At 48.8% G+C, this 12,500-nt stretch overlaps 1 protein-coding gene across 1 annotated transcript in view; it reads left to right on the forward strand.

Moving 5' to 3' along the window:
* LOC306839909 (regulating synaptic membrane exocytosis protein 2-like) overlaps positions 1 to 12,500 on the forward strand; it is a 51,819-nt gene that overhangs the window by 5,390 nt on the left and 33,929 nt on the right. Inside the window, 9 exon segments of the mRNA XM_079368856.1 lie at positions 3,033 to 3,121; positions 3,217 to 3,252; positions 4,246 to 4,376; positions 4,523 to 4,694; positions 8,100 to 8,259; positions 8,724 to 8,747; positions 11,834 to 11,902; positions 12,051 to 12,186; positions 12,268 to 12,375. Coding sequence (XP_079224982.1) covers positions 3,033 to 3,121; positions 3,217 to 3,252; positions 4,246 to 4,376; positions 4,523 to 4,694; positions 8,100 to 8,259; positions 8,724 to 8,747; positions 11,834 to 11,902; positions 12,051 to 12,186; positions 12,268 to 12,375 — 925 coding nt within the window.

Genomic DNA, 12,500 nt, shown 5'->3' on the forward strand with positions numbered 1-12,500 from the left:
GCAAACCTTGTGGAGGCGTCTGTCAGGTTCTACTGGCTGTAGAGTGAAGAGACGAGCGCGCTCTGGAGAAGCACCAGAGACGCGTAAGCAGAGAAAATGAAATGTCCAGTTGAAAATGTGATGTTGGTGAGAAGAAGGAAACAGGACGACATCATGTCAATGTGTAAATTCTTTAGAACAGACGCTGTGAATGTTCACAGTTTAATCAGGACGTTTCTTTAAACTATTATTGAAACAAGATACAAAATAAAATCATCCCATTGTCCCTCCCTATGTCTCCTCCTACCTGCAGCCTGCAGTGTGTCACACTGTGTCTCCTCCTACCTGCAGCCTGCAGTGTGTCTCACTGTGTCTCCTCCTACCTGCAGCCTGCAGTGTGTCTCACTGTGTCTCCTCCTACCTGCAGCCTGCAGTGTGTCACACTGTGTCTCCTCCTACCTGCAGCCTGCAGTGTGTCTCACTGTGTCTCCTCCTACCTGCAGCCTGCAGTGTGTCTCACTGTGTCTCCTCCTACCTGCAGCCTGCAGTGTGTCTCACTGTGTCTCCTACCTGCAGCCTGCAGTGTGTCTCACTGTGTCTCCTCCTACCTGCAGCCTGCAGTGTGTCTCACTGTGTCTCCTCCTACCTGCAGCCTGCAGTGTGTCTCACTGTGTCTCCTCCTACCTGCAGCCTGCAGTGTGTCTCACTGTGTCTCCTCCTACCTGCAGCCTGCAGTGTGTCTCACTGTGTCTCCTCCTACCTGCAGCCTGCAGTGTGTCTCACTGTGTCTCCTCCTACCTGCAGCCTGCAGTGTGTCTCACTGTGTCTCCTACTACCTGCAGCCTGCAGTGTGTCTCACTGTGTCTCCTCCTACCTGCAGCCTGCAGTGTGTCTCACTGTGTCTCCTCCTACCTGCAGCCTGCAGTGTGTCTCACTGTGTCTCCTCCTACCTGCAGCCTGCAGTGTGTCACACTGTGTCTCCTACCTGCAGCCTGCAGTGTGTCTCACTGTGTCTCCTCCTACCTGCAGCCTGCAGTGTGTCACACTGTGTCTCCTCCTACCTGCAGCCTGCAGTGTGTCTCACTGTGTCTCCTCCTACCTGCAGTGTGTCTCACTGTGTCTCCTCCTACCTGCAGCCTGCAGTGTGTCACACTGTGTCTCCTCCTACCTGCAGCCTGCAGTGTGTCTCACTGTGTCTCCTCCTACCTGCAGCCTGCAGTGTGTCTCACTGTGTCTCCTCCTACCTGCAGCCTGCAGTGTGTCACACTGTGTCTCCTCCTACCTGCAGCCTGCAGTGTGTCTCACTGTGTCTCCTCCTACCTGCAGCCTGCAGTGTGTCACACTGTGTCTCCTACCTGCAGCCTGCAGTGTGTCTCACTGTGTCTCCTCCTACCTGCAGCCTGCAGTGTGTCACACTGTGTCTCCTCCTACCTGCAGCCTGCAGTGTGTCTCACTGTGTCTCCTCCTACCTGCAGCCTGCAGTGTGTCTCACTGTGTCTCCTCCTACCTGCAGCCTGCAGTGTGTCTCACTGTGTCTCCTCCTACCTGCAGCCTGCAGTGTGTCTCACTGTGTCTCCTCCTACCTGCAGCCTGCAGTGTGTCACACTGTGTCTCCTCCTACCTGCAGCCTGCAGTGTGTCTCACTGTGTCTCCTCCTACCTGCAGCCTGCAGTGTGTCTCACTGTGTCTCCTCCTACCTGCAGCCTGCAGTGTGTCACACTGTGTCTCCTCCTACCTGCAGCCTGCAGTGTGTCTCACTGTGTCTCCTCCTACCTGCAGCCTGCAGTGTGTCTCACTGTGTCTCCTCCTACCTGCAGTGTGTCTCACTGTGTCTCCTCCTACCTGCAGCCTGCAGTGTGTCACACTGTGTCTCCTCCTACCTGCAGCCTGCAGTGTGTCTCACTGTGTCTCTTCCTACCTGCAGCCTGCAGTGTGTCTCACTGTGTCTCCTCCTACCTGCAGCCTGCAGTGTGTCTCACTGTGTCTCCTACCTGCAGCCTGCAGTGTGTCTCACTGTGTCTCCTCCTACCTGCAGCCTGCAGTGTGTCTCACTGTGTCTCCTCCTACCTGCAGCCTGCAGTGTGTCTCACTGTGTCTCCTCCTACCTGCAGCCTGCAGTGTGTCACACTGTGTCTCCTCCTACCTGCAGCCTGCAGTGTGTCTCACTGTGTCTCCTCCTACCTGCAGCCTGCAGTGTGTCACACTGTGTCTCCTCCTACCTGCAGTGTGTCTCACTGTGTCTCCTCCTACCTGCAGCCTGCAGTGTGTCTCACTGTGTCTCCTCCTACCTGCAGCCTGCAGTGTGTCACACTGTGTCTCCTCCTACCTGCAGCCTGCAGTGTGTCTCACTGTGTCTCCTCCTACCTGCAGCCTGCAGTGTGTCTCACTGTGTCTCCTACCTGCAGCCTGCAGTGTGTCTCACTGTGTCTCCTCCTACCTGCAGCCTGCAGTGTGTCTCACTGTGTCTCCTACCTGCAGCCTGCAGTGTGTCTCACTGTGTCTCCTCCTACCTGCAGCCTGCAGTGTGTCTCACTGTGTCTCCTACCTGCAGCCTGCAGTGTGTCTCACTGTGTCTCCTACCTGCAGCCTGCAGTGTGTCTCACTGTGTCTCCTCCTACCTGCAGCCTGCAGTGTGTCTCACTGTGTCTCCTGGATTAGTTCTTTAAAGCTGTTAAATTCAGACACAGCAGTCTTTACCTGCTAAATCACACTGTGTGTACTAACTTACCTTCTTTACATTTTCTCCTCCCAGTGTTTGACACTCTGAGGCAGAAACACCTCCTTTTACATATTCATTAATACAAACGTGCTAAAGGAACAGTACGTGTAGCTCATATAAAGACTCAGTCCTCTCTGCACGCTGTTAGCACATCAGATTGCACATTTTTTGCTGCTGGTATCAAGTTTGCACACGTTTTAAAACACGCACACGTTCAGTAAACCTAACTTAGTAAATCTGGCCCTGTGTGTAGATCCTGTAAACCAGCCCCCTCACACACCTTTAAAATACTACAGATGTAGAATAAGAAATGTTCTCCATGTTCTGTGTTCAGGTTCCAGTTCCTTCGACTCCCAGAAAGTCGGTCCTTCAATCTCTGTCACTTCTCCCATGAGCCCCGGCGTTCTGTCTGGACAGGTCTCTGTAAGTTTACCCAGAAGGCACTTCACCACCACAAAGCACTTCCAACAGCCGGCTCTGTTTTAACAGGTGTTTCCATGGTAACATGCTTGTTTCAGACTGTGAACAGGCGTACTCTGGTGCCCAGAATTCAGGTAACTGTAGATTTAAGGACGAGTGAGATATCTGTCTGTCGTTCTGCTTTTAGTTCTAGTTGTGTTTAGTGAGAGCCCTGCCCAGGTAACAAGTCAAGTATTATTAACATCAATTGAGCATAGTGTTAGTTGAGGCAGGCCATGGAGTCACACTATATTATCATGCCAGAGTTCGGTAACAGCTGATCTCAAGCAAGCCTCATCAGCTGATGGCCAGCTGATTTGATTCAAATCATCCGATTGGCCAAATAGTTCTTATGCTACCTAATTTAAACTGCTCCAGACGGCCTCCTCTGCCAGCTGCTCCCTCCTCCAGCCCACTTCCTCCTTTCTGCTACTCTGACTTAATTAATGTCATGCTGTTGTTATTGATGCTTGCTCTGTTTGCTCTGTTGGAGTTTACTGCTTGTGTCCCTGCCTGAAGCTTTCTTGTATACATAGGAAGACCAGAGATGTGTGCGGTTCCTGCCTAAAGGCCCTGACACACCGAACACACAGCAAAGAACTAGAGGCAACAAAGGCCGCTTATAGAATCACCTTTGTCTTGGCCAAGAAGTTGCAGTAGAACACAGCACAAAGACTACAGCCAACCACCATGTGCATTCTGCGCATTGATTAGAGGTCATAACTCTGCAGGCCAGCAGGTGGCGCTAGTCAGTTGTTATGATACAGTTTCTGGTGTTGGATCAATCTCAGCTGCTGTTCTGAATGTTTCAGCTCATGCTCTACATGGTTCTGGTAGTCCTTCAGTGCCTTCATCTGCTGTTTGAGGGTTCTATCAGTCTGTTCTCTGTGCATTTGTTGTATGTGGTGTAGGTTTGTTTCTATGTTCTATGGGGTTCTTCTGATGCACAGCTACTGTTCTCTGTTGCTGTTCCATTCCTAAAAGTTCTGCCACAAGGTTAGAAGGTTCTGCTGTATTGAAATGCCCCTGGTTTATGGTTCTCTGGGGCTCATCATACTGCTGTTCTGATTGGAACCTCCACCTCCTAGGTGAAGCTGTGGTATGATAAAGTCGGTCATCAACTGATCGTCACTGTTCTTGGAGCAAAGGAACTTCCTGTCCGCGAGGACAACAGACCAAGGAACCCCTATGTCAAGATCTACTTCCTGCCAGACAGAAGGTGAGTTAGGAACCACTCAGAGGTTTAGTTGGTTCTATATTTTGGGCTCTCTGCGTTCTCTGGTTCATTGTCTGTGTAACTGGAAAAGCAGTGAACCTATCCTGGTCTGGTTCTGTATTACCAGACTCTGACTATTTTTCTCACAGTGATAAGAGTAAAAGGAGAACAAAGACAGTGAAAAAGTCAATGGAACCTCGATGGAACCAGACCTTCATGTACTCTCCAGTCCATCAGCGGGAGTTCAGGGAAAGGATGTTAGAACTGACGGTCTGGGACCAGGCCAGAGTCCGTGAGGAAGAGAGCGAATTCATGGGAGAGGTGAGAACACCATACTGTGAACATCCACAAAATACACACAAGGAACACCCAGAGAACACATACATAATGTAAAGAGAGAACACACAAAGAACACACAGAGAACATACAGAGAACATGCAGAGAACACACAGAGAACAGAAAAAGAACATGCGAAGAATGCACAGAGAACATAAAGAGAAAACATACAGAGAACACACAGAGAGCACAGAGAGAACACACAGAGAACACACAGAGAACATACAGAGAACAATGAGCATGTTTACCTGCTTTATGTAAAGTGTCTCCATGACACCTGTTATGAATTGATGCTATACAAATAAAGATTGATTGATTGATTGATTGATTGATTGATAGAGAGAACATACAGAGAACATAGAACATACAGGTAACATAAAAAAAAGAAGACACAGAGAACATACAGAGAACATGAAGAGTACATAAAGAGGGGGTGCCGGTGGCGCAGTGGCACAGCACGCTTCCCCACGTATTGAGGCTCCGCCCCTGCATGTCTCTGTCCTCTGTTCCCTCTACAATACAGGCTGAAAAAATAAACTACATATAGAGAACATATAGAGAACACACAGAGAACATACAGAGTATACACAGGTAACACATAGAACACACACATCGCACACAGAAAGAACACAAAGAGAACATGAAGAGAACATACAGATAATATACAGAGAACATAAAGAGAGAACACAGAACCTACAGAAAACACAGAATATCAGAGAACATACAGAAAACACACAAGAGAACATACAGAGAACATAGAAATAACATACAGAGAACATATAGAGTATACACAGAGAACATACAGAGAACACACAGAGAACATACAGAGAACACAAAGAAGACATAACATACAGAGAACACAGATAATATACAGAGAACATACAGGAACACACAGAGAACACAAAGAGAACACACAGAGAACATACACAGAGAACACATTGAGAACACAAAGAGAACACAAAGAGAACACACAGAGAACATACACAGAGAACACACAGAGAACATACACAGAGAACATACACAGAGAACACAAAGAGAACACACAGAGAACACACAGAGAACATACACAGAGAACACAAAGAGAACACACAGAGAACACACAGAGAACATACACAGAGAACACACAGAACACATTGAGAACACAAAGAGAACACACAGAGACCACAAAAAGAACACACACAGAGAACACACAGAGAACACATTGAGAACACAAAGAGAAAACACAGAGAACACAGAACACACAGAGAACATACACAGAGAACACACAGAGAACATACACAGAGAACATACACAGAGAACACAAAGAGAACACAAAGAGAACACACAGAGAACATACACAGAGAACACATTGAGAACACAAAGAGAACACACAGAACATACACAGAGAACACAAAGAGAACACACAGAGAACATACACAGAGAACATACACAGAGAACACACAGAGAACATACACAGAGAACATACACAGAGAACACATTGAGAACACACAGAGAACACACAGAGAACACACAGAGAACATACACAGAGAACATACACAGAGAACAGACAGAGAACATACACAGAGAACATACACAGAGAACAGACAGAGAACATACACAGAGAACATACACAGAGAACATACAGAGAACACACAGAGAACACACACAGAGAACACACAGAGAACACATTGAGAACACAAAGAGAACACACAGAGAACACAAAGAGAACACACAGAGAACACATTGAGAACACAAAGAGAACACAGAGAACACACAGAGAACACACAGAGAACACACAGAGAACATACACAGAGAACACATTGAGAACACATTGAGAACACAAAGAGAACACACAGAGAACACACAGAGAACATACACAGAGAACACACAGAGAACATACACAGAGAACATACACAGAGAACATACACAGAGAACACAAAGAAGACATAACATACAGAGAACACAGATAATATACAGAGAACATACAGGAACACACAGAGAACACAAAGAGAACACACAGAGAACATACACAGAAAACACATTGAGAACACAAAGAGAACACACAGAGAACATACACAGAGAACATACACAGAGAACACACAGAGAACATACACAGAGAACATACACAGAGAACACAAAGAGAACACACAGAGAACACACAGAGAACATACACAGAGAACACATTGAGAACACAAAGAGAACACACAGAGAACACACAGAGAACATACACAGAGAACACACAGAGAACACATTGAGAACACAAAGAGAACACACAGAGACCACAAAGAGAACACACACAGAGAACACACAGAGAACACATTGAGAACACAAGGAGAAAACACAGAGAACACAGAACACACAGAGAACATACACAGAGAACACAAAGAGAACACAAAGAGAACACACAGAGAACATACACAGAGAACACATTGAGAACACAAAGAGAACACACAGAACATACACAGAGAACACATTGAGAACACAAAGAGAACACACAGAGAACATACACAGAGAACATACACAGAGAACACACAGAGAACATACACAGAGAACATACACAGAAAACACATTGAGAACACACAGAGAACACACAGAGAACATACACAGAGAACATACACAGAGAACAGACACAGAACATACACAGAGAACATACACAGAGAACACATTGAGAACACAAAGAGAACACAAAGAGAACACACAGAGAACATACACAGAGAACATACACAGAGAACAGACAGAGAACATACACAGAGAACATACACAGAGAACAGACAGAGAACATACACAGAGAACACATTGAGAACACAAAGAGAACACAAAGAGAACACACAGAGAACATACACAGAGAACATACACAGAGAACACACACAGAGAACATACACAGAGAACACAAAGAGAACACACAGAGAACACACAGAGAACATACACAGAGAACACAAAGAGAACACACAGAGAACACACAGAGAACATACACAGAGAACACACAGAGAACACATTGAGAACACAAAGAGAACATACACAGAGAACACATTGAGAACACAAAGAGAACACACAGAGACCACAAAGAGAACACACACAGAGAACACACAGAGAACACATTGAGAACACAAAGAGAAAACACAGAGAACACAGAACACACAGAGAACATACACAGAGAACACACAGAGAACATACACAGAGAACATACACAGAGAACACAGTGAGAACACACAGAGAACACAGTGAGAACACACAGAGAACACACAGAGAACATACACAGAGAACACACAGAGAACACACAGAGAACATACACAGAGAACACACAGAGAACACACAGAGAACATACACAGAGAACACACAGAGAACACAGTGAGAACACACAGAGAACACACAGAGAACACATAGAGAACATCTCTCTCTCTCTCTCTGTAGGTGCTGATAGAGTTGGAGCATGCTCTGATTGACGATCAGCCTCACTGGTACAAACTGCAGCTCCATGATGTTTCCTCCTTGCCACTGCCCAACGCCTCCCCCTACCTGCAGAGGAGAGGACTGCAGCCTGAGGACCCAACAAGCAGCAGGAGGCTGCAGAGTGAGACGCACACACATGCACACGCACAAGGGCGAATATCTCACTTCACTATCGGGGGGACAAGTCACTAAATGTTTTAAGAGTTATTCCTCGGAGGATCAAAGCTACTATCAAACGTACTGTTTCATGAAAAAGGCCGAACAAACTGGGATTGAATATATGAACGGGACATTGTGAATAATGAACACAACTGTCAGCTGGTCGTCTGTTTCAAACTTAGAGATGATTAGATACAGAAGAAATGACGGGGTGGGGGTTCAATATATAAAAACAACTATTGTGACATGTGATTGAAGCTTTTTGGAACATTTTGAGACTCATTTGTCCCGCACTTCTTTTCTTCTACTAAATATGGTTCGGATTGTAGTGAGGGAGAAGTTGTTTGATTTCATCTAATGATCTGGTTCATCATTTTTTTATCTGTTGTTATTTTCTCTTGCTTCTCTTCCACGATGCTTATCCAGACAAAGGTCAATGCTATAACTCAGGTAAGAAGCTGAGTGTGTGTGTGTGTGTGTGTGTGTGTGTGTGTGTGAGCGTGTTCACACTGGCAATCCGTACCATGCTGTACTTAAGCAAACTGCCCCCCCGCTGCACCAGGACTAACTGTGCCTGAGCACAACATAATGACGTCATATAGCACATGCTTTTTGTTATTGGAAAGCTCCGTTTACAAACAGACGGAAACACAAGCATCTTGTGCAGACAGCATGACGGCTGCAGACAGCATGACGCTGCAGACAGCATGACAGCTGCAGACAGCATGACGGCTGCAGACAGCATGACAGCTGCAGACAGCATGACAGCTGCAGACAGCATGACGGCTGCAGACAGCATGACAGCTGCAGACAGCATGACAGCTGCAGACAGCATGACAGCTGCAGACAGCATGACAGCTGCAGACAGCATGACAGCTGCAGACAGCATGACGGCTGCAGACAGCATGACAGCTGCAGACAGCATGACGGCTGCAGACAGCATGACAGCTGCAGACAGCATGACGGCTGCAGACAGCATGACAGCTGCAGAGAGCATGACAGCTGCAGACAGCATGACAGCTGCAGACAGCATGACAGCTGCAGACAGCATGACGGCTGCAGACAGCATGACAGCTGCAGACAGCATGACGGCTGCAGAGAGCATGACAGCTGCAGACAGCATGACAGCTGCAGACAGCATGACGGCTGCAGACAGCATGACGGCTGCAGAGAGCATGACAGCTGCACAGAGCATGACGGCTGCAGACAGCATGACGGCTGCAGACAGCATGACGGCTGCAGACAGCATGACAGCTGCACAGAGCATGACGGCTGCAGACAGCATGACGGCTGCAGACAGCATGACGGCTGCAGACAGCATGACAGCTGCAGACAGCATGACGGCTGCAGACAGCATGACGGCTGCAGACAGCATGACAGCTGCACAGAGCATGACGGCTGCAGACAGCATGACGGCTGCAGACAGCATGACGGCTGCAGACAGCATGACAGCTGCAGACAGCATGACGGCTGCAGACAGCATGACGGCTGCAGACAGCATGACAGCTGCACAGAGCATGACGGCTGCAGACAGCATGACGGCTGCAGACAGCATGACGGCTGCAGACAGCATGACGGCTGCAGACAGCATGACAGCTGCACAGAGCATGACGGCTGCAGACAGCATGACGGCTGCAGACAGCATGACGGCTGCAGACAGCATGACGGCTGCAGACAGCATGACAGCTGCAGACAGCATGACAGCTGCAGACAGCATGACGGCTGCAGACAGCATGACGGCTGCAGACAGCATGACAGCTGCACAGAGCATGACGGCTGCAGACAGCATGACGGCTGCAGACAGCATGACGGCTGCAGACAGCATGACGGCTGCAGACAGCATGACAGCTGCACAGAGCATGACGGCTGCAGACAGCATGACGGCTGCAGACAGCATGACGGCTGCAGACAGCATGACGGCTGCAGACAGCATGACAGCTGCAGACAGCATGACGGCTGCAGACAGCATGACGGCTGCAGACAGCATGACGGCTGCAGACAGCATGACAGCTGCAGACAGCATGACGGCTGCAGACAGCATGACAGCTGCAGACAGCATGACAGCTGCAGACAGCATGACGGCTGCAGACAGCATGACGGCTGCAGACAGCATGACAGCTGCACAGAGCATGACGGCTGCAGACAGCATGACGGCTGCAGACAGCATGACGGCTGCAGACAGCATGACGGCTGCAGACAGCATGACAGCTGCAGACAGCATGACAGCTGCAGACAGCATGACGGCTGCAGACAGCATGACGGCTGCAGACAGCATGACAGCTGCACAGAGCATGACGGCTGCAGACAGCATGACGGCTGCAGACAGCATGACGGCTGCAGACAGCATGACGGCTGCAGACAGCATGACAGCTGCACAGAGCATGACGGCTGCAGACAGCATGACGGCTGCAGACAGCATGACGGCTGCAGACAGCATGACGGCTGCAGACAGCATGACAGCTGCAGACAGCATGACGGCTGCAGACAGCATGACGGCTGCAGACAGCATGACGGCTGCAGACAGCATGACAGCTGCAGACAGCATGACGGCTGCAGACAGCATGACAGCTGCAGACAGCATGACAGCTGCAGACAGCATGACGGCTGCAGACAGCATGACAGCTGCAGACAGCATGACAGCTGCAGACAGCATGACAGCTGCAGACAGCATGACGGCTGCAGACAGCATGACGGCTGCACAGAGCATGACGGCTGCAGACAGCATGACGGCTGCAGACAGCATGACGGCTGCAGACAGCATGACGGCTGCAGAGAGCATGACGGCTGCAGAGAGCATGACGGCTGCAGACAGCATGACGGCTGCTTTGTGACTTATTTTGAGTCATGTCAGAAACATCCATAAAACTCAACATCACTTTGTTTCATTTTTATTTTATAGCCTTCATTAATCCCAGAGGGAACAGACATGCTTCTCGCACACATGCACAAACAAGACCTGTGGACGTCTGCACCCACTGGAAGTGCCCCCTGAGCTGGTGGGGGTTTGGTGCCTTGCTCAAGGGCGAGGGCGGATATTTCACTTCAATAATGGGAGGGGGCAACTCACAGGAATTTTTTAAAAGAGTAATGCCCCAAATGAAAGCTGTCCGTGTTGTGTCCCCGCGCCGAACCGAGCGCTCACTCTGACCAAACAAACTGGACTTTAGGGTTGAAGCGTGCATGGACACGGTACAGATTGCCAGTCTGACCGCACCCTTAAGGGTTCAAGGTGACACAAGGGCTCTTTGGGAGCTTAACGCTAGTTCAGGGCTTTTAAGAAGGTTCTTAATAAGTGCTCAAGGGATCCTTCAAAGACTTCTTGAGGTGCTTCTAGCACTTGAAGCGGTTTTTAATAACTCTACATGTGATGTTTTCAGGGAGTTCTCATGAGAACAGAAAGTTTGAGTTCTACCTTCAGTGTTTCTGTGTGAAGGCTCTGAGTCCCATTAATCCCTAACCCTGTAGAGGATTACATCGAGAGCTGCTTAAAGGATTAACTCTCTCCCTCTGTCTCCCCCTCTTATCCCTCTCTGAAGGGTCGAACAGGATCAGTGACAGTGAGTTTTCGGATTATGACTGTGAAGACGGCATTGGGGTGATATCAGGTAAACTCCATATCCCATCATGCACTGCACATCCTGATCAGACCAAGAGAAATGAACTGAATGGACAGAGTCTTGTGAAATGAGCTTTGTGTAGTGCTCATCACGTATCTGTCTGTTTAAGCCCCGCCCTCGTCCTCTGTGTTTGTAGACTACAGGCAGAATGGTCGAGACTTCCACAGCTCTACACTTTCAGTGCCAGAGCAGGTGATGATGTCCAATCACAGCCCTCGATCAGACATGGTCCGGATGAGGTCACGGTCTCCGAGCCAACCGCCTCCTCACAGGTAACTAGGAGTTTGACCCCCTGACCCCCTAAACTGCATAAGCTCATACACTCTGACCTCTGACCTCTGACATGTTACCAGCGGTAACCCTTTGTACCCACTGTACCGTGAGGACGCCGTGCGGCTACTGCGTGGCTCCAGACTAAGCCGAGCCTACTCTGACGCTGGTCAGTCCAGCAGTTTGGACAGGTAATTTTGGTCATCTAAAACCATCCACCTGACCTGGGTCACCTCCACACCGGCCAAAGTGCCTCAAAGTAACCACGCTCGAGGATGTGTGTTGTTACATCAGGACAGAATTAAACAATAGACTG

The sequence above is a fragment of the Symphodus melops genome (assembly GCF_947650265.1).
Source record: "Symphodus melops genome assembly, chromosome: 18".
Lineage (NCBI taxonomy): Eukaryota > Metazoa > Chordata > Actinopteri > Labriformes > Labridae > Symphodus > Symphodus melops.